The sequence below is a fragment of the Heloderma suspectum genome, chromosome 11 (assembly GCF_057233095.1).
Source record: "Heloderma suspectum isolate Gila_16-S chromosome 11, 16-S_ref, whole genome shotgun sequence".
NCBI classification, from domain to species: domain Eukaryota; kingdom Metazoa; phylum Chordata; class Lepidosauria; order Squamata; family Helodermatidae; genus Heloderma; species Heloderma suspectum.
Genome location: NC_139468.1, coordinates 1,980,654 through 2,002,640, shown reverse-complemented (window position 1 = coordinate 2,002,640; position 21,987 = coordinate 1,980,654). Strand labels below are relative to the sequence as shown.

The 21,987-nt window shown below is 40.3% G+C and overlaps 1 protein-coding gene across 34 annotated transcripts in view; it reads right to left on the bottom strand.

Moving 5' to 3' along the window:
* Positions 1–21,987, bottom strand: part of TCF12 (transcription factor 12) — a 257,524-nt gene that overhangs the window by 96,191 nt on the left and 139,346 nt on the right. For 32 of the 34 annotated variants that reach the window (XM_084816550.1, XM_084816563.1, XM_084816569.1 and 29 more), the window contains 2 exons: positions 2,731–2,866; positions 893–945 (listed from right to left, as the gene is read on the bottom strand). The exons of 1 other annotated variant lie outside the window; for it this stretch is intronic. In XM_084816550.1, the coding sequence (XP_084672676.1) occupies positions 893–945; positions 2,731–2,866 (189 nt within the window). Of the gene's footprint in view, positions 1–892; positions 946–2,730; positions 2,867–3,844; positions 3,925–21,987 lie in introns of all 34 variants that reach the window. One more of the 34 variants, XM_084816577.1, reaches the window with a different exon arrangement.

The following is a 21,987-nucleotide window of genomic DNA, read 5'->3' as shown; positions in this document are numbered from 1 at the left end:
TTACCACTTTAATTTTGCTTTTGCTTGATATGCATTCTGTTAACTCCCTTTTACTCTCTGCAACCCAGAGCGTGCTCTCTCTTCTCTGCATTACCACAGTTCTCTCTGAAGCCCTTCTTCCATTAAGCATCCTTCCTTTTCACTCTTGACCCCAACACAGTGCATACTCCCCACCTTTCTCACTGCATGTGGAGCACCACAGGTCTGCACCCCCATCTGTTACCCTCCTCTTTTCTTGTTTCCCCACCAACAGATCTCTCAACCGCCCACAGCACACTCCTCTGTCTCTCTTTCTGCACCATCTATTATCCTCCCTCTTCCTTTTCCTCACCCTCACAGGTTTCTGTGCATCTTCATTTTTCAGCTCCCCATTTTTCATCAGTCTCTTTTCTCATGTGCTCTCTCTCTTTTGCCCTCCCACTCCCCACTGACTTTGGCAGCAACAGCACACAAGGCTTTCCCTCTCCTTGCACTTCATACAGCAAGCAGCAGGCTGGCTGGCTGCAATAGGCCTGAACAACTGACACCAACTCAGCCATGTCCCATCTCCAGAAAGAGGAGGAGCAATGCAGACAGTGATGCAGATATTTTTCCACTCTAAACTCCACTTTTGATGTTAGATGTTTCCACCATGAGGTGGGCAAGGGCTGGAAACAATGGGCACTTCAAATTCTCCCAGTGGGGCGCAAACAGTCATAGAGATGGCCATAGTCGACTGTTAGGCCTTATGTTGTGCAAACCCCTGTTAGACTTTAGAAGTTGCTACTGATCAGTTTGGCTCTTTATATCCAATAAATAAAAGTTAACAATCCAGTGGTAACGATACAGATAGTATATTACGTAAGCAGTTCAGTTTTGTTTACGAAAAGTTTTTTTTAAAAAACATACTTACAGAAGAAGGCAAACCAGGGGGCACCTTTCTTATTTTCTTTGTCTGCAGAGAATCTGCACATAAAAAGCCACATTTTATCAACTAGTGGCATTAGTAATATTAATAGGAATAAGTAGCAATGCTAAAACAAATTTGCTAAGATGAGCAAAGCCCTGCAAAATATACTTTAGACTATCAGCAGAGTAGGAAGTGTTATGACATACTTATCTTCCACATCAAGACACAGCAGTATGGTAAAGTACACTCAGAATTAAATATCCTTAAGCTCAGTAACCATGCACATCTAGTCTGAGGCCTGGCCCAGTGAACCCAGCCAAAGAGAGTTTACCCAAAGAAACTGAATAAAATTCAAATACCTGTACTTTGAAAATTATCACTGCATAACAGTACTTCATGAAAGAGGAAAAGGCTCAAACGTACTTTGCATGTATGAAGTACGTATGCACTGTTGACTATTGGAGATATCATATCTACTGTGTGTTGAATTCTCAGTAACAGTTTTCATAACAGCTTCTATTTTATTATGTCATACACAAATAAAGAATGATAGATTCACTAAATATTAGTTTTTGTTTTCACTTGGATAAAATCTATTCTGGATTGGTATCTTGGCAAGAATTGTTTCTCCTTCAAGTATTACTTGAGGGATTCCCAGTAAACATCTTATCCAGTTCTGTTTCCAGGTATACTCTGCATTTTTCCAGTTTGAACCACTACACAAGTCAGCAGAGTACATATGACACCTAGAGGATACTTAAGTACACACTTCAGGTAAACAGCAGAAATGAAGACCTCGGCCTGCATTCCAAGTGGAATCTTTTATACAAATTATGCTGCTTCCCATCATAGGCAAAGGATCTTCTTCCCTAAGATACTGGGATCCACCTAAGGCTTCTTTGCTTTTGAAAACCTAAGGTTTACTAGAGAGTATTAAGCATCAAACAGACAGTTCTAAACAATGCCAAGTTTGTGTTGTGGCACCTCAACATAAATCATAATGAACTGATCCTAATAATGTTTTATTTATTTGTTTATTTAAAATATTTCTTGGTCACCTTTCAGGGCAGGAGCCCTCCCAAGACGGCATGCAACAATAAAACACATAATAAAAACTGATGTGGCAATAAAAGGACAATAAACACACAATAAAAACAGGAAAAACACAATAAAAATAACAATAAGAACATCAACAGCAGCAAACCTTCTAAAAAACATCAAATACCAGCATAAAACAAAACTTACAACAGGCAACTGCAGCTACAACCCAGACCAATGGCACATAATCAGAGGAAGCATAAAGTAGAACATTTGCAGGGCCTTCTTAAAGCCTGCAATGATGGGGCCTGGAGGACCCCTGATGGCAACTTGTTCTTAAATGATACTTGTTACAGAATGACTGGTACAGAAAAAAGCAAGCAACTGACATTGCTATTTAAACTAGAATGAAATAAGCACAAACAGCAATGATAACTTTAGGGCCATTGCTCTGGCGTGGCAACTATTTTGGATGGATTTTAAACTGCTTTGGGAAGAGAGGGGAGAGAAGCTGCAGAGGGAAACAACAATTATTCCCAAATTCTGATCTGAAGGTAAAAGAAGAGCCAAGTCAAGCTCCCTGTTCCTTTTTGCAATCCACCTCTCCCTTTCTCTCACATGTCAAACATTAATAAGCTTCTAGAATTAAGTATAATATTAATCCACGGATAAATGAAATCTACAATTAGACACAGTCCTTGGAAATAACTTGAAGTTGGCCTGAAAAAGAGTACCATTCAAGCTTATAAAACATGGTATGTGGAAAAAAGTAGCAGCAGTGCCAACACAGTATTAATACTTACCAAGAGAAGACGAATCATGAAGTGCTCTTCGGCGTGGATTTGTTGTAGAAAATGGGTAATACGGTGTTCCAGCTTTTCCTGAGGATGACACTGCACCTGGACTTCCAAGCCCAATATCTGACCGAAGCAGACTGGACTGTAAAACCAACAGAAGAGGGCAATTTAAACTGCAATCCTATACACACTTATCCATTCAACTCCATGGGACTTGCTTCCTAGTACACATGTGCAGGATTGCACCGCTAAAGTTTTAAAGTTTCTCTCTCAGTCTTTGCCCAAACTAAGCCCCAAACTGTGTGCATAATAAATAATCAGTTAGTTGATATTTAACGTTAAAGTCATATACTTAGCTTCAATCCCAGACTACTGTTTAAAGAAATGTTACTTTTTAAAAGATGCATTGCTTAAGAATATTATTTATTTATTACATTTCTATACCACCCCATAACCGAAGCTCTCTGGGGGATTTGCAAACACTGCCATTAAAATACAATATACAAAGTTTAAAACACATTTACATAAAAGTATATGGACAATATATACAAACAACTTTGAGCTAAAAACAATTTAACAAAAAAAATCCAACAATAAAAGCACACAGCTTAAAACCACACAGCTTAAAAACAGTATACAAGAGTCAGCAAAAGGAACAAGAGTTCTCAAAAGGGGAGGCCTGCCGGAATAGTAGTGTCTTTAATTCCTGCTTAAAACCTTCAAGGTCAGCAGGTGCATTTCAACCAATTGAGAGGCGGCAAAGGAAAAGGTCCTCTTGCATGTGGCTGCCAATCTCACATTAAGCAGCCACATAGCCCTCAGAGGACCTTAGGTGGCAGACTGGGACGAAGGGGAGAAGGTGCTCCCTAAGGTACCTTGGACCTAGACCATGTAAGGCTTTAAAGGTAAGAACTAGCACTTTCTATTTTGCTCGGAAGCAAATTGGAAACCAGTGTAAAGATTTTTAAACTGGTGTAATATCATCTCCATGGGATGTCCCAGAGACCGACCTGGCTGCCATATTTTGTACCAGTTGAAGTTTCCAAACTAAATATACAGGCAACCCCAAGTACAGCACATTACAGAAACCAAGCCTAGAAGTTACCAGCGTGTACACTACCGTTATCAGGTCCACATGTTCCAGGAATGGGCGTAGCTGGCGTATCAGCCAAAGTTGATAACAGGCACTTCTCAAGTATACTAGGAAAGATTTTCAGTTTACTTTTCAGAAGACAACACTTGTTCCTTGCATGTATTTCCTTTCATTTAAAAAAAAAAAAAACATTCTGGCAAACATAACTGTGTATAACAAATATCAGCATATGAATGAAGTGAAAAATGAATGAACTCACTGAGGCATAATCTGGGGAAGGCTCATAGCTCAGCAGTAGAACAAGCCTGTGGCCATATCTCCCCAAGTGAGCCCCATCCCATCCAATCTGGGTAGAACAGAAAGCTGGACTTCCTATGAAGTGTTCTTCTGGTCAGTGGGGTGGGGAGCAGATAGCAAAGGGTTAAGAAGACAGGGCCAAAACCAGAACTTCAATTCCTTCCCAGATGTGGAACCTCACAGTCCCAGAACTTGACTTTAGCATGTAGCTTGCTAGGGCATTCTCAACAACTTTTAACATGAAAAAAACCAATACTCAGAAACAACAATAGTTGTGAGAAAACAGATGGGCAGGGAAGTTGGATTCTAGGGTTCTAACTAAACTACTGGGGGCATGCCCACCCTCCCCAAACAGATGCACAGTGTGTGCTTTCTGCTCCACCCCTGCTGTTTTTGGCCCTGTCTTCTTCCAGAAGAGGAGTTAACCCTTTGCCATCTGCTCTGCTCCTCTGCTGACTGAGAACATATGGTGATGGGAAAGGCTTTTGGTCCGAGACCCGCAGATAATCTAAATGACAGATGGACCAACAGTCCAACTCAGTAGAAGGCAGCTTCATATATTCATATGTTCAAACAGTGCTGAATTGGAGATTTGACTTAATGCTCCAGACAATGCCTAACTACAGAGTTTTCCCTGAAAAGCCAACTAATGAGGGAATGCTGTCCTACTACTTTCCATAATGCAGCCAACTGCGGGGCGTCTGGCACAAGTGCATCTCCCTCACTTCCAAGGGAAGCATGGGCTTGGGAGCCCTCTCTCTTCACGCCTAGCTAATCTCCCCAGGAACAAGCTGGTTTTGAGACTCAACAGAGGACTCCAGGTAATTTGACCTCTGCATCAGGGAGGTAACATATATGCATCATCTTCGTCATGTGTGCACCACCAGCCTATCATGGGGAAGTGTCCAATCGGGTTCTTGATTACTACATATCTCCCCCTCTTCAGAATTCCACGCAGGCACTGCTGGCAAGCAAGGGAGGACATGTCATGTTTTAAGTAAAACAGACTGGGCAAGCATTTCTTTGTGTACGTTTATTTATTAGATTTATGTGTCACTTCTCAACACCAAGGAAATCTTGAAGTGACCTACACAAAAAAGTCACTTCAACTCATCACTGATTCACCTCTGAGCAGTTGCTCCAGGTACTGCGAAAGCAAAGAGAAAATCTGAAGCTATTTCAGGCAAATAATTTTGGAACACTGAAACAGTTGGGACAGGGGGGTGGGGGTGGGGATTCAATCACAGAAGTGAATCCTGGTATAGGAATCTATTTTTTTACTAATGTGATATGTGGAACTTATTAACAGGAGCTAATTATGTTTGTGTGGTGGTGGAAGGTGACACCACACATCAATGAACTACTGCAGCCCCTCGAGTTGCCAGAGTTTGCCCATCCTCTTCTCACAGATGGAGGGAGGGCTGGCTCCTACCAAAATTTAGGAACATTCCTGGCAAACTAACACAGAGCCAGGGCACCTTCCTAGATTTCTAATGGAGCTAGGGGAACTGTGTTAGTTTAAAAGGCACTTTATTCTAAATATCTGAGTTATTTATTTTTCTGTATTATTGCTGACTCTTGGAAAGTTTTACCCAAATTTATCTGAAGTGCTACCATCCGCCAAATTAAAATCAATACAGATGTAATTAACTCATCACATTGATTTTTCTGCCTAGCAGAACCACCAGAAAAGCAATATTAAGACCTATCCTGTCCTGGGGGCATCAGATGGAGGCAGAATACTCTCATCCCAAGGGTGATAATGACAGTAGCAAAGCAGCTTTGGATTATCAATACTAGGGTCGCTCTTGACCAACTAACTGCCTGAAATCTCTTCACAAAAATCAGCCCACTGACATGATATATGTAGACTGAGGTCTTTTAGTGAGCTGAAACCTCATCCGCTAAACTTACATCCAATTACTAAAGGATAATCAATGGCAGGTTATCCTTCTGGAATACTGGCCAGTGCTGTCTGAATTACTGTCCTCACTAATAAGCACACACTGCTGTAACCTAACTCAATTAGAATCACAAAGAACAAATATACTGTCCTAACTAATCTATAAAGAACCACCAACAACCACTCAAAGAAAAAAGTCAGTGACGGCAGAATTAACCCATTCCATATAAGGCCAGGGAATACTTGAAATTCCTAGGCTCCAGCATTCCTGTCCAAGAGACACATGTGTTTAATTCAAAAGGCAGATCAACTAAAGCTAAAGACTCCTGCTTTATAAATACTCAGGAGTATGAGTGTCATTGGAAATCCATAGGGTTTGGAGCTTCAAATCATTTGGGCGTATTTACAAGCGTTACTCCACAGACATACTTAATAGAGAAAGGTGAGTATGGCTTCTTAGCAAATAAGATGATATATAAATGTTAATAAGTAAGTTTTTAAAAGTTCAGAAATATATGTCATACCTTTGTAGGGTGTTAGCATGTAATGACCGAGGTTACCAAGTACATGCTATTAAATTTGAAGGTGTTCCATTTTGAAATTCATGCACTTTTTAACATTTAGCTAACATGGATCACTGCCTTGTTGTGGCGAAGGGGCTTGCGTAACTCAGTGAAGCCATAAGCTATGCCGTGCAGGGCCACCCAAGACGGACAGGTCATGGCAGAGGGTTCTGACAAAATGTGGTCCACTGGAGAAGGAAATGGCAACCCACTCCAGTATTCTTGCCAAGAAAACCCCATGGAACGTATCACAAGGCTAAAAGAGATGACGCTGGAAGATGAGCCCCTCAGGTCGGAAGGTGTCCAGTATGCTACTGGGGAAGAGCAGAGGGTATTTCCAAGTAGCGCCAGAAAGAGTGAAGCGGCTGGGCCAAAGCCGAAAGGACACTCAGCTGTGGATGTGTCTGGCGGTGAAAAGAAAATCCGATGCTGTAAAGAACAATATTGTTTAGGAACCTGGAATGTCAGATCAATGAATCAAGGTAAGCTGGAGGTGGTCAAACATGAGATGGCAAGATTGAACATTGGCATCTTGGGAATCAGCGAACTAAAATGGACAGGCATGGGCGAATTTAATTCAGGTGACCATCATATCTACTATTGTGGGCAAGAATCCCTTAGAAGAAATGGAGTAGCACTCATAGTCAACAAAAGGGTGGGAAAAGCAGTACTGGGGTACAGTCTTAAAAATGATAGAATGATCTCAGTACGAATCCAAGGCAAACCATTCAACATCACAGTAATTCAAGTCTATGCCCCAACCACTGAGGTCGAAGAAGCTGAGGTTGATCGGTTCTATGAAGACCTACAACACCTTCTAGAACTAACACCAAAAAAAGATGTCCTCTTCATCATAGGGGATTGGAATGCTAAAGTAGGAAGTCAAGAAATCACTGGGATAACAGGCAGGCATGGCCTTGGTGTACAAAATGAAGCAGGACAAAAGCTAATAGAGTTTTGCCAAGAGAACATGCTGATCATAGCAAACACTCTTTTCCAACAGCACAAGAGGCGACTCTACACATGGACGTCACCAGATGGTCAATATCGAAATCAGATTGATTATGTCCTTTGCAGCCAAAGATGGAGAAGCTCCATACAGTCAGTAAAAACAAGACCTGGAGCTGACTGTGGCTCAGATCATGAGCTGCTTCTTGCAAAATTTCGGCTTAAATTGAAGAACGTCGGGAAAACCACTAAACCGTTCAGGTATGACCTAAATCATATCCCTGATGAATATACAGTGGAGGTGAGGAATAGATTTCAGGGATTAGACCTGATAGACAGAGTGCCTGAGGAACTATGGACGGAGGTCCGTAACATTGTTCAGGAGGCAGCAACGAAATCCGTCCCAAAGAAAAAGAAATGCAAGAAAGCCAAGTGGCTGTCTGATGAGGCTTTACAAGTAGCTCACGAAAGAAGGGAAGCGAAAAGCAAGGGAGAAAGGGGAAGATATACCCAACTGAATGCAGAGTTCCAGAGAATAGCAAGGAGAGACAAGAAGGCCTTGTTAAATGAACAATGCAAAGAAATCGAAGAAAACAACAGAATGGGAAAGACTAGAGATCTCTTCAAGAAAATTGGAGATCTCAAGGGAACGTTTTGTGCAAAGACGGGCATGATAAAGGACAAAGAAGGAAGGGACCTAACAGAAGCAGATGAGATTAAGAAGAGGTGGCAAGAATACACAGAAGAACTATACAGGAAAGATCTGAATGTCCCTGATAGCCATGATAGTGCGGTCACTGAACTTGAGCCAGACATCCTCGAGAGTGAAGTCAAGTGGGCCTTAGGAAGCATTAGTAACAACAAAGCTAGCGGAGATGACAGTATTCCAGCCGAGCTATTTAAAATCCTAAAAGATGATGCTGTTAAAGTGCTGCATTCAATATGCCAACAAATCTGGAACACTCAACAGTGGCCACAAGACTGGAAAAGGTCAGTTTACATTCCAATTCCAAAGAAGGGCAACGCCAAAGAGTGTTCAAACTACCGCACCATTGTGCTCATTTCACATGCCAGCAAGGTGATGCTCAAAATCCTACAAGCTAGGCTTCAGCAGTATGCGAACCGAGAACTACCGGAAGTACAAGCTGGGTTTCGAAGAGGCAGAGGAACTAGAGATCAAATCGCCAACATTCGCTGCATCATGGAGAAAGCAAGAGAATTCCAGAAAAACGTCTATTTCTGCTTCATTGACTACGCTAAAGCCTTTGATTGTGTGGATCACAACAAACTGTGGCAAATTCTTAAAGTGATGGGAGTACCAGACCACCTTACCTGTCTCCTGAGAAACCTGTACGAGGGTCAAGAAGCAACAGTAAGAACCAGACATGGAACAACCGATTGGTTCAAAATTGGGAAAGGAGTACGACAAGGCTGCATATTGTCACCCTGCTTATTTAACTTATATGCAGAGTACATCATGAGAAATGCCGGGTTGGATGAATCAGAGGTCGGAATTAAGATTGCCGGGAGAATTATCAACAACCTCCGATATGCAGACGATACCACCCTAATGGCAGAAAGCGAAGAGGATCTCAAGAGCCTCTTGTTGAGGGTGAAAGAGGAGAGTTCAAAAGCTGGTTTGAAACTCAACATTAAAAAAACTAAGATCATGTCATCTGGCCCTATCACTTCCTGGCATATAGAAGGGGAAGAAATGGAAGCAGTGACAGATTTTACTTTCTTGGGCTCCAAGATCACCGCAGACGGTGACTGTAGCCATGAAATTAAAAGACGCTTGCTCCTTGGGAGGAAAGCTATGGCAAACCTAGACAGCATAGTAAGAAGCAGAGACATCACCTTGCCGACAAAGGTCCGTCTAATCAAAGCTATGGTTTTCCCAGTAGTAATGTATGGCTGTGAGAGCTGGACTATAAGGAAGGCTGAGCGCCGAAGAATTGATGCTTTCGAACTGTGGTGCTGGAGAGGACTCTTGCGAGTCCCCTGGACTGCAAGGAGGTCAAATCAGTCCATCCTAAAGGAAATCAACCCTGACTGCTCATTGGAAGGACAGATAATGAAGCTGAAGCTCCAATATTTTGGCCACCTAATGCGAAGAGAAAACTCCCTGGAAAAGACCCTGACTCTGGGAAAGACTGAAGGCAAAAGGAGAAGGGGACGGCAGAGGATGAGATGGCTAGATAGCATCACGGATGCAATGAATATGAACTTGAGCACGCTCCGGGAGAGAGCGCAGGACAGGAAGGCCTGGCGTGCTATGGTCCATGGGGTCACGAAGAGTCGGACACGACTGAACGACTGAACAACAACAACAACAACGTACAACCTATACTCTTTTAAACTGATGTCATAAGAAAACTGAAGTACAACCAAGTAGCCCTTCTAAAGAAAAAAGGCACATGTCCCCTTGCCTTGCCATAGTCTCTTTTCTTTGGTGGCACTGGAAAACACACAAAACTGCTGGGCAAGGAGGCTTCCTGCCCAGCACCAAAGCCAAACCCTCCTCTCCATTACATTCTTCTGACTGCATGATTGGGATGCAAAATTGGGACTACAGTGTGCATGGTATTTGAAGTACAGACAACCCCATTGCTCAAAGAAGTATATAGTTTTGCCACCTGAGCTTTTACTAATTTGATTGAACAATTTTTAGTATGTTTTAAAGTTTTATCTGACATTTTCCTATCTCATGTTTTTGTATTTGTTTTATGCTGTACCTCAAGTATGATGTGATGAAAGGCAATATTTTAACTTATTTTTTATTGTAAAATTTCAACAAAAGAAAAAAGAAAAAGAAAAAATGTGGCTACACAGATCTGAATATATCAATTTCAATGCATACATATGGTGTGTGTGTGCGCACGTGCGCAGATAGATATGAAACTACAGGATTCTAAGAATTATACATAAAATGCAACAAAAGCATACCAAATATCCAAATAAGTATCCATTCACAGGTGGCGTCTATACACCACCTGTTCAAACGTTGAAAGCGTTGTAAGGTCTTCAATCCTTTGCATTATAGGAGGTGAGCATTTATTATAATATCAACCTTTTAGCTGTCAGAAGGGTCCGGAGAATCCATTTGGGCTGACCATGTGTTAACTTCCAGGAAGTAGGTAGATAATTTAAAAGAGTGTGTATATCAGTAAACATTAAGGAGTATTCCAATACAAAATGTATCCATATAATGACCTCCACCCAAAAAGGGGCAATTACTGGGAATTGCCAAAACCTATGTTTAAAAGAACCATTCACTGTGTTACACCTCCAACAATTAGCCGACTTAAAAAAACTTTTATTAAAGAGACGTTGTGGCATCCAATAGACATGAAACAAGTTTTTCCTGAATAAAACACAACCTGAGCTCCATTGTTGCATCAGATACAGATGCCAAGGCGGCAATCCATTGATTAGGCAAAATGGGACAATCCAGTTCCCTATTCCATTCCTGCTTAAGACCCCGTATATCATATTTATTCACCAATAATAAGTATTTATAGACATGGATCGTAGGTCCATTTGCCTGATCAGCCTCAATAAGTGCTTCCAATAGCAAGGGAGATGCTGAAGCTGTCAAAGTAGCAGGGCCAATCCTAGACAGCTTCAGCTAATGGGTGGTATAGAAATTAAATAAATAAGAAAGAAAGAAAGAAAGAAAGAAAGAAAGAAATAAACGTAGCAACAGCAAGTATTGCCATTCAGCCACAGCTGGCAAATTATATTTAGCCTGCAAAATAGAGAATTACAAAAACTCATCATCAGTACCAACCAGTTGATTCATGGTAAAAATCGCCTTATCCATCTGTGTCCACCACAAAAACATTTTATTACCAATTTTTAAATCTGGATTTCCCTATAGTTTCAATTTAGCATGAGAAAATGGATCTGATGTTCTTATTACCAACTTACTAATCAACGGTATCAAAGTCAGAACAGATGACTAGAGTTCCAAAATAAACAATCAAAGATAATCAGTGTAAAGAATTTTAAATTCTAAATGATCCTGCACAAAGCCATGAATACTACCATTCTGCCTAATAACACAGGCCAGAGGTTCCAAACATAAATCAAATATCAAAGGAGAAAGTGGACATCCCTGTGTGGCATCTCTAAGTGAAAAGAAAACAGAAAAAAGACCATTAATCATAACTCTAGCTCTTGAGTGTGAGTATAAAGCTCTGACCTATTTCAAAAATTCTAAAGGAAAACCATATTAGCCAATGTAGCGAAAATAAATTTCCAATGAATGTTATCAAAGGCCTTTTCAGCACCCACAGAAACAATGGCAGCCTGGTCTGTTCTATCAAGTGTTTAAAGCTATCAGATCAATGACTAATCTAAGATTATCAGCCCCTGCCTACGTTTATTAAATCCCACCTGATTGGCTTGAACCATCATTGTAATAACTTCTTGCATTCTATCAGCCAAAATAGCAGTTAATATTTTAATATCTACATTAATTAATGAGATAGGCTGAAAGTTAGTGCAATAAATATAATCCTTTCCAGGCTTAGAAATTACAGTAATATAAGCATCACTCAAATTAAGAAGAAAGGGAGCTGATTCAAAGATATTATTATAAAGACAATCAAGTTTTGGAACTAAGAGGTTGGAAAATGTTTTATACCATTCAAATGGAAACCTGTCCAGACCAGGTGATTTACCAGTATTCATACTCCTAATTACTTTCATAATTTCCTCTACATGCAAAGGAGCTGAAAGAAACTGCCACTGCAAAGAATCGAGACATGGAAAATCCACATAAGGAAAAAAAGCATCAATGTCCTGCTCCAATATTACACTACCCATCCTATACAAGTCAGAATAAAACTTTAAAAATTCTAAATTTGTATCTGTGGGGGAGGTGTATATCTTATTACTCTCATCTTTAATAGCTGAAATAAAATGTATATGCTTTTGCTACTTAAGATGATGTGCCAAAATCTTACCTGGATGCTCACCATTTTCCCAGTATATCTTTTGTAAACAGGTTAAGGCAAATTCCACCTGCTGTGGAAGAATATTGTTGAACTCATATTTAACGTTCTGCAAATCCTGACAAAGTTGAGGAGTTGGGCAAGTGGCAAACTGAGTTAAAAGAAGCTGCAAATTATTCAGAGATAATTGTTGCATTGTTTTGATTTTTTTCTTGTGAGACAATAATTCGTCCCCATATAAAAGCTGTACAGGCCTCTCACTCAATGGCACAACAGCCAATTGTACCCTCATTAATTTCAAAATATTTGAATAACTCGTCAGAAACCTGTGATTTAAACACTTCATCATTAAGAATTAATGATTCTGACATTAAAGAATTCTGACATTAAAGTGCCAGAGACCAGGGGGGTTTGGGCAAATCTGAAAATTGCAACTGTAAGCAAATTGGAGCTGAATCTACCAGTGAAGCAATCTTACAAGCAATTATTTGATGTAACAAAGATGTAGAAACCAAAAAATAACCTAACTGAAAGCAGTTATGATAGACAGGTGAAATAAAGGTGTAGTTTCTCTCATGTAGGATGCAAAATTTGCTAAGAGTTCAACCATATAGGCTTGAAGGGTTGATCTTGCCACAGTTTGCCTCTTGGGCGCAAGCATACTCGTATCCAGCAATGGATCTAAAATCTCATTCAAGTCCCTACCCACGATCAAATAATCATAAGCAATATCAACCAATTTATTAAACATTCATAAAACATAACCAGAGAGAGTCATTATTAGGCCCATACACATTAATCATGGTGATTACCTTTTCAATACATTTCCCAACCAAAATAAAAAAGCAACTGTCAGAATCAAAACCCACCTGTTGAACTGAAAAAAGTTGCTTATGAATAAAAATAGCAAGCCTTTAAACCATGTTGAAGTATCTGTTACATAGATCTCCCTAACCCAATTCTTTCTCAAAGAATGTTCATCTACTGCCATTGAGTGAGTTTCTTGTAAGAAGGCCACATCAGCATTAAATGTTTTTAACTTGGATAGAACTGTCTTCTGAGGAAAGGCAATATAAACATGTTTTAAATATAGTATGTACAAAATATAATGCGAAGAGAAAACTCACTGGAAAAGACCCTGATGCTGGGAAAGACTGAAGGCAAAAGGAGAAGGGGACGGCAGAGGATGAGATGGCTAGATAGCATCACCGATGCAACAAATATGAATTTGAGCATACTCCAGAAGAGAGCGGAGGACAGGAAGGCCTGGCGTGCTATGGTCACGAAGAGTCGGACACGACTTAACAACTGAACAACAACAACATATAAGTGCAGCATTTTAAACTCTTTAATAGATGTTGTCTTTTAATAAATAGAAATATATAAACAAATATCAAATATAGGTAATACTGGCAGTTGAGAAATTACATTATATTGCAATTTTATTCTGTATGGAAATGTTATATATATGCTCACCATTATCAGCATGTCATTAAGAACCTAATCCTGAAAATATCATTAGATAGTGAGAACAAAGGAACCTTGAATGAGTAATCAATTGTTGTTGTTGTTCAGTTGTGTCCGACTCTTCGTGACCCCATGGACCATAGCACACCAGGCCTTCCTGTCCTCTGCTCTCTCCTGGAGTGTGCTCAAGTCCATATTCATTGCATTGGTTATGCTATCTAGCGATCTCATCCTCTGCCGTCCCTTTCTCCTTTTGCCCTCAATCTTTCCCAGCATCAGGGTTTTTTCCTGGGAGTTTTCTCTTCGCATTAGGTGACCAAAATATTTGAGCTTCAGCTTCAGTATCTGTCCTTCCAATGAGCACTCAGGGTTGATTTCCTTTAGGATGGACTGACTGGACCTCCTTGCAGTCCAGGGGACTCGTAAGAGTCTTCTCCAGCACCACAGATCGAAAGCATCGATTCTTCGGCGCTCAGCCTTCCTTATAGTCCAGCTCTCACAGCCATACGTTGCTACTGCGAAAACCATAGCTTTGATTATACGAACCTTTGTCGGCAAGGTGATGTCTCTGCTTCTTACTATGCTGTCTGGGTTTGCCATAGCTTTCCTCCGAAGGAGCAAGTGTCTTTTAATGTCATGGCTACAGTCACCGTCTGCAGTGATCTTGGAGCCCAAGAAAATAAAATCTGTCACTGCTTCCATTTCTTCCCCTTCTATATGCCAGGAAGTGATGGGGCCAGATGCCATGATCTTCGTTTTTTTCATGTTGAATTTCAAACCAGCTTTTGCACTCTCCACTTTCACCCTCAACAAGAGGCTCTTGAGATCCTCTTCGCTTTCTGCCATTAGGGTGGTATCGTCTGCGTATCTGAGGTTGTTGATAATTCTCCCGGCAATCTTAATTCCGACCTGTGATTCATCCAGCCCGGCGCTTCTCATGATGTACTCTGCTATAAGTTAAATAAGCAAGGCGACAATATGCAGCCTTATCGTACTCCTTTCCCAATTTTGAACCACTCAGTTGTTCCATGTCTGGTTCTTACTGTTGCTTCTTGACCCTCGTACAGGTTTCTCAGGAGACAGGTAAGGTGGTCTGGTACTCCCATCTCTTTTAAGAATTTGCCACAGTTTGTTGTGATCCACACAAAGTAATCAATAATCAATATTGATTGAGTAATCAATAGCAACTGACAAAAAATGAGGTAGAGTAGAATTCTCACTAGTGCTTTGCCTTGGAAAGCTTTCATTAAACACATTGTGCTAACAAGTCATTATATACACATGATCATATATCACTTTTTTTTTAAGTGGGAGGAAGACTGAGAAGTAGCATCAAGCTGCTAGCAAAACATTGCTCACTGAGTTTATAACCTCCACATATCTAGATATCACAAATGTTTGTAAAGTTAACAGTTATCCATTGACCACATCAAGGCTATATAAGCCAATATACAAACAATTTAAGTACAAACAACAAAACACAGAACTATTGTTACTATACTTTTTAACACTAACAAAGAGGAGAGCTCACTATTTTATTTTTCTGCGGACATCGTTTGTGATAGAATATCAGCTGCTTTTTCAAAGTTGTGGAATATACTAGTTATGAATACTTTTAATAAGAGATAAATAGCATCTCAATAGATTTAAAGAAACATTTTGGGCACGATTCATTCACACTGTAAGCAGAACACCTGTGCATGAAGAATCCCAATAGGGTTCAATGGAACCTTGTTCACCCCACACCCTCTTTGGTTTTGTGTGCAAGTAGCAAGAATAGGAGGTCTATGCAGGCCATCCATATCTCCATCCAGCCTTCTCACTCTGCCAGATGCAAATTATTCATGTTCTGGGGAGGAGTAACTTGTCAGGCATGATACACTGGAAGAACTGTACTTAAAAAGCAAATATTTTTAATGGATACTTCTGACTCTTTCCTCTAACAGATGTTTTGCCTTCCTCAGTGGGCCGGTTCACACATCACAATAAACCACCTTGAAAATACGCCACGGTACACTGTTCATTTGCCAACCCACATTACTCCCGACGGACAATCAGGCGCTCTGTGGCTTGCTGTGGTTTGTTTCCCCCTTAGTCATCCCTCCTGCTCCTGGCGCATATCCCATGGGCCATTGTGGCACAACCCCTCTCATATCCTCGTCCCTATAGAGGGAAACTTCTCTGGCTTCCTGCCCCACTCTGATCACTACCCCTTTTCAGTGCCATTTTCTGTTTTCAAGTGTGCACTTATGAACGACAGGGGGGGGAACAACCACCCATTTCTGCAAGTACACCCGCCCACCCCAATTGCTCCATCTTGTTCAGCTGCCACTTTTGGGGTTTGGGGTCAAAGGAAGCACTGAAGGGGGGGAACTGAGAAGCTATAATACAATGAGGATGAAATTGACAAGTGGCAGCTTATTGGCTCCCCACCCTACCCCCCTCATGGCCGCTTTTTGGAGAAATTACTTCTTTCACCATTTCCCCACCCCCGTGCTTATTATCCCCCCACCGCCCAGTCCTTTCCAGGTGCACAGATTCGACTGTCCACTGTATACAGTCTGCAGTACTACATTTGTCTTGTCAAATTTCCTTGTAAATTATCTACTCCACTTCCTGCTTTCCTTGACAGCTTTCAGAGTTCACTGTCAACAGAGGCTCTGAAGTGGAGTAGGGAATTTACAAGGAAATTGACAAGGTGAATCTACTACTGCAGACTGTACATTACAGGCAGGCGAACCTGCACACTTGCGCAGGACTGGAAAAATAATTTAAAAATTACAAACACATTTGTGTACTTCCAAAGCACCGAAAAATAAATTTTTATAACATTCCCAAGTGTCATTTCTGAATCAGTGGAGGGACGGACATCACCAACGAGGGAGGAGGGAGGCTGGAGGCAGCAGTAGCGAGATCACAAGGAGTGGCTTTTCACCACTCTTACCAGGCGACTCTGTAGATGATTGGGATAAGCCATCGTGCCAGGTTCATGACAAACCACCCTGAGCAGAGACCACCCGCAACAACCCAAGAGGCCATGGGCTCTCAGGGTGGTTTGTGCACGGTTAACAAACCATGCTGAATCGTCCATGCCAGGTTTGGATGTCACAATAAGCCATGCTGACACAAACAAGGCTCACAACCCACCATGGCTTATTATGTTGTGTGAATCCAGTCAATACCTAGGGAAAGCCAGCAAAAACGTCTGTAACAAAGATGATGATGGTGATGACAACAACGATGATTTAGATTCCTGGCCTGCTTTTCAGGGTAAAAATCCTCAAAGCAGATTACAGCGTATTAAAAAGGCATAAAAACAATAAATATTCAATGTACAAGTCATTAAAATAATAACAACTAAGGATTGCATATCTACAGATGTTTGTCTCCTAGAGTTATATTGACTAAGGTCACTGGCTTCAATTAATGCCCCACAATGCAATTTTTGTTCCCCTCCACCCAATATTATACTGCTTCAAAGAGCTATAGATCATCACATGCTTTGCATGCAGAAGGTCCTCAGTTAAACTACAGAACGTACTTCCACAAAATGTAATGATGGCCACCAACGCGGATGCCTTTGAAAGTGAATTAGATGAATCTATGGCTACTACTCTTTATGGCTATATGCTACTCCAGTATCAGAGGCAGTATGCCTATGTACACCAGTTGCTGGGAAACATGAGTGGATGGGTGCAATTGCACTCAAATCCTACTTGTCGGGCTTCCATTGGGGGCAGCTGGTTGGCCACTGGGTGAACAGAATGCTGGACATAGATGGACCATTGATTTTATTCGACATGGCTCTTATGTTAAATAAAAATGACACACTGAAAGCTTTCTTTAAAAGGAAGGTCTTCACCAACTTCCAGAAGGAAGCATAATAACGATGGACTTTATAGAAGGAAGAAAAATAACGATGGATTGCACAGGAGGAACCTTTCCTTTCCTACAGAGCATCTGGATTTGGGCGCTTGGTTGGTAAACACTTAGCAGCATACACAGGATCTTGCAGAATCTCACTGTATTTTCTGAAATAGAGTTCTGAGGGAAATGCCCATTAATTCACAACAACGTTGAGCATTATGAACCAGATAAATTTGTGTTCCAAACTAGATAATCATGAATTAATGATTCATGAAGGGGGGCAATGTGCCTTTCACGGCACAAATACTGACTGAAACAAACACCCTGCTACTAGCTAATTATTATTTTTTGTAATGTCTACATTTTGTTGGGCCACAACCCAGAACTACTCTCCTAGTATTTTTTGTAAAACATTTAGGAGGTATTTATACAGACATTAAAATCAAATATCCATTCTCAAGATCAAAGTATTTATTGATATTTTACCATTATGTGAACAAAACCTTCTAAGAATTGTAAATAAACCTGCAAACAGTTTTTAGAACCCCTTTTTAGGATTAACCAAAATGTATCTGTAATTATGTGTTTTATCAAAGCTATTTTTTCCTATATCTTCTGTCAAGTTCTCAATAAAGAACAATGGCATCCTACAGGGAAGCTATGTGCCAACCCTGCAGATGATGCTCTTAGTGCAACAAAGAATATGTAATGGAATTGTATATTTTACATTCTATTTGAAACAGATTTTTTACGTCTGTCAGCCTTGTCAAAATCCTTATAACTCTATGGTTACATAGCTAAAACAGGAATCATCCATGGGCTGATTATTCCAATGAGTTTTCAGTTTGGTTTTCATATGATGCAATAAAACTGGAATGTTGAAATAATTATATTTCAAAGTAGCCTCTCTGTCAAAGTAGCCTTTCAACTGCCAGCGGGAATATCCCTTCCAAAGTATCCCTTTGGTATTCCCTTCCTGCTCAACAAAACATCATGCACTACTCTTCTTGGATCAGTTTTGCCAGACATCTTGTACTACAGCACTTTGCAGCAGCTCTCTTCCTAAAGAAAGACTTGAGCCTAAACCAAGGATTCTATTGTTTAAAAGAATACCCCTTGATTTGAGTACTCCCTCAACTGCCCTGTGGAAACGATCCCAGAAGAGGGAGGGAGGTAGGTGAAGACCATGACAGAGCCTGTTCCAGCTGGACTGTCCCCTCTCACAACAGCACCATTATCACCAACTGCCTTGTGGGAAGGATTCCTAGAGAGAGGTAGGCAGGCGTGGACCACCTCAGAGCTTGCTCCAGTTGGACTGTCCCTCCCTTCCTCCACAGGGCATTTTAACATCAATTGCCCAGTGGGACAGAGCCTCACAAGTTGTGTTTTTTAATACTGATTACAGTGGTTTTATTAATGTATTATCTTATTTTTCACCTGAAAGGAGGGCTGCAAATAATTGTAAAAAATAATACATTTGAAGGGCTGTCCCATAGTAACTCTTTAAAAAAATCTGACCTGGTTACAACCCTAGCCAAATATTACACAAAAGTGAGTGCATAATTCCTACCATGCATGGACTATCACCAGATGAATCAATCCTCCATTCTTATGAAGCTTTAAAAACATACTACGATCTACTTTCTCTGAGCTCCAGAAACATGTCTGCTCATTAACCCACAACCCACAGCTCTCTGGACAAATGAGAGCTTAAATGAGCTTCCATTTTAAGCTGAAAAATAGGTGGATGCACCCTGCCAGACCATATAAGATATAAAACTTTTGAGTTCTGATTGAAGAAAGAAATTTGAGTAACAGTGTAGGTTCCTCTGGCTGAATTTTGCAGTCAGATCAGACAGTCAGTGGGGTAACTCTACAATATATAAAGGAAAGCCTTCTAAGCCAAGGCATGTTTTATGCTCATCACACCCAATTATATCCTGTATTCCTTACTTCTATCAGCATTAAGAAGGAATCTGCTTCGGATTTCCGGTTGGAACCGATGTCACTCTGGCGGCCTCCCACGTGTTCTCCTGTGGGAGCTTTCTCAAACAGCTTTTTAAAAGGTTGAAAAACCTTTTCATCTCCCCCCTGGAATTAAAGGGGGGCAAGGCAGAATCTGGACATCTTGGAGAAAAGTACCCCCCTCAAGATAGTGGGGGGGCTGGATTCCAGGATTATCTCCCCAGAGCTTTACCAACACAAAAAGCTGTAATGAGACTCCTATTTCATAACAGGGCTGACGTGTTCCATAATAATATATGCTTCAAGAAATATCAACAACTCCTGTGGGATGATTTAAGAAATATTAACAACATCTGAGAACATCTGAGGACCTGTAAGATCTGTTTGAGAGAAACATGAATGCAACGAGAAGAAAGGGGATGGCTTCACTGCCAACTCCCCCCATACCTCCTGTGTCAAAAGTTTCAAAAACAGATGCTATGGGGGAATTAGTTACTTTGATAATGACTTTATCTTCACAATTTATGGAGCAAGCCAGAAGGTTGGATTTAATTCAGAATTCCATCACCGCCTTGCAAGGAGCCGTCGATTTAATTAATGCGTCATGGCAAAAAACGGAGATGAGAATTAACGAGCTAGAAGACCGAGTAGCAGCAAATGAAACTTCAACACAAATTTGTTTTAAAAATACCTCTGACAGAATTTTTCAACTGGAGGCCTTCACGAGAAGATCCAAAGTACGTATTATTGGGATTAAAAATCTGTCTAATGATGAAAAATCGCCTATTTTTGTGGATAAACTTTTGCATGAGATACTCCCTATCCCATCTGATTATTTACTTGATATTGAACAGGCATTTTGTATGCCTAATGCAAAAGGGGCTGGCTACACCATCATAGTCCAATTTCCAAAGTCTCCGCAAAGAATGATATCCTGCGTTTGGCAAGAGAGGGTGGAAGCCTTTCCTGGAAACAAGATAAAGTTATGTTATTTCCAGATTACATCAAAGAGGTGGCGAATAAAAGAAGGCAATTTATCAAAGCAAAAAATATGGCAAAACAAATGAACTTACAATATTACTTACAATATCCTGCTACACTTTGTATCGTGTCTGAAGGTCAGATGAAGAAGTTTATAAATCATGAAATGGCAGAGGCATGGTTGAACGTAAAAATGTGTGAGATTCTGGTTACAACCCCATGAACTGAAATCTTTAAACAAGCTTTGTTAACTGTTTGTGTTTAGTCTACATGATCCAGGCTAGGTCAGAAGATAAATGATTATATATATATTCGTTTATTCTCTTTCATCTTTGTTTTTTCTTGCTTTTCTTTATATTTTTTTATTTCAAAATAGATATGGTATGCTGTATTTAAATTAATTGTTTGAGGGTACAATGTGTACTTATATATCTAGTATAAAATAGAAAATATATTACTGAACGTTGAAGATTTATTTTAAGTTTTATTATATAACACTACATTCCTTTTTAATTAGTAGTGGTCGTCGTCGTAGTAGTAGTAGTAATAATCTAGGCTACTGGGAATGAACTGTAGACCTGTTTCTTGGATATAAGATTGATGATATGATATTGAAATGTAAGGTTGTTTATTAAACTGTAAGATTGTTAAGGTTATAGATATAGTTTGTAAAATAGAATGGCATCGGAGGCTGGGGGGTATTGGAGCTTAAATTTAATTATTTAAGGGGGAGGGAGAGGGAGGGGGGAAGGGGAAAGAATCTTCTTCCTTTTGCTTCACCTCCTTTCCTCCTCCCTTTGCCTTTTTTCCTTTTTTTCTCTCCTTTCTTTTTCCTGCTCTTTTTGTTATTATGGTGTCCTCACCAGAATATTGTATTGTTGGGAAATTCTAGTATTGCTCAGGTTGTTGGTATGTTTGGTATTGTATATTTCATTTATAAAGATAAAATAAAAATATATTCCAAAAAAAAAAGGAGTCTGCTTCATTTTATACACTTCTACAAGCAATCCAGTCTATAAGATAAGCACAGCTGGACCGCCAATAATGCACAATAACAAAACAGTTTAAGTGAAAATGGCTACAGGAAAAAAATAAAAACCACAAGCACCAACTTTTATCTAAAGAAGAAAAAACTAAAGTAGTTCAGATTACTTCTGTCATCTGCGTCTCCCCTTAAGACATTCAAGAGCATTCCTCATCAAACTGTTCCCTGTTTGTCCT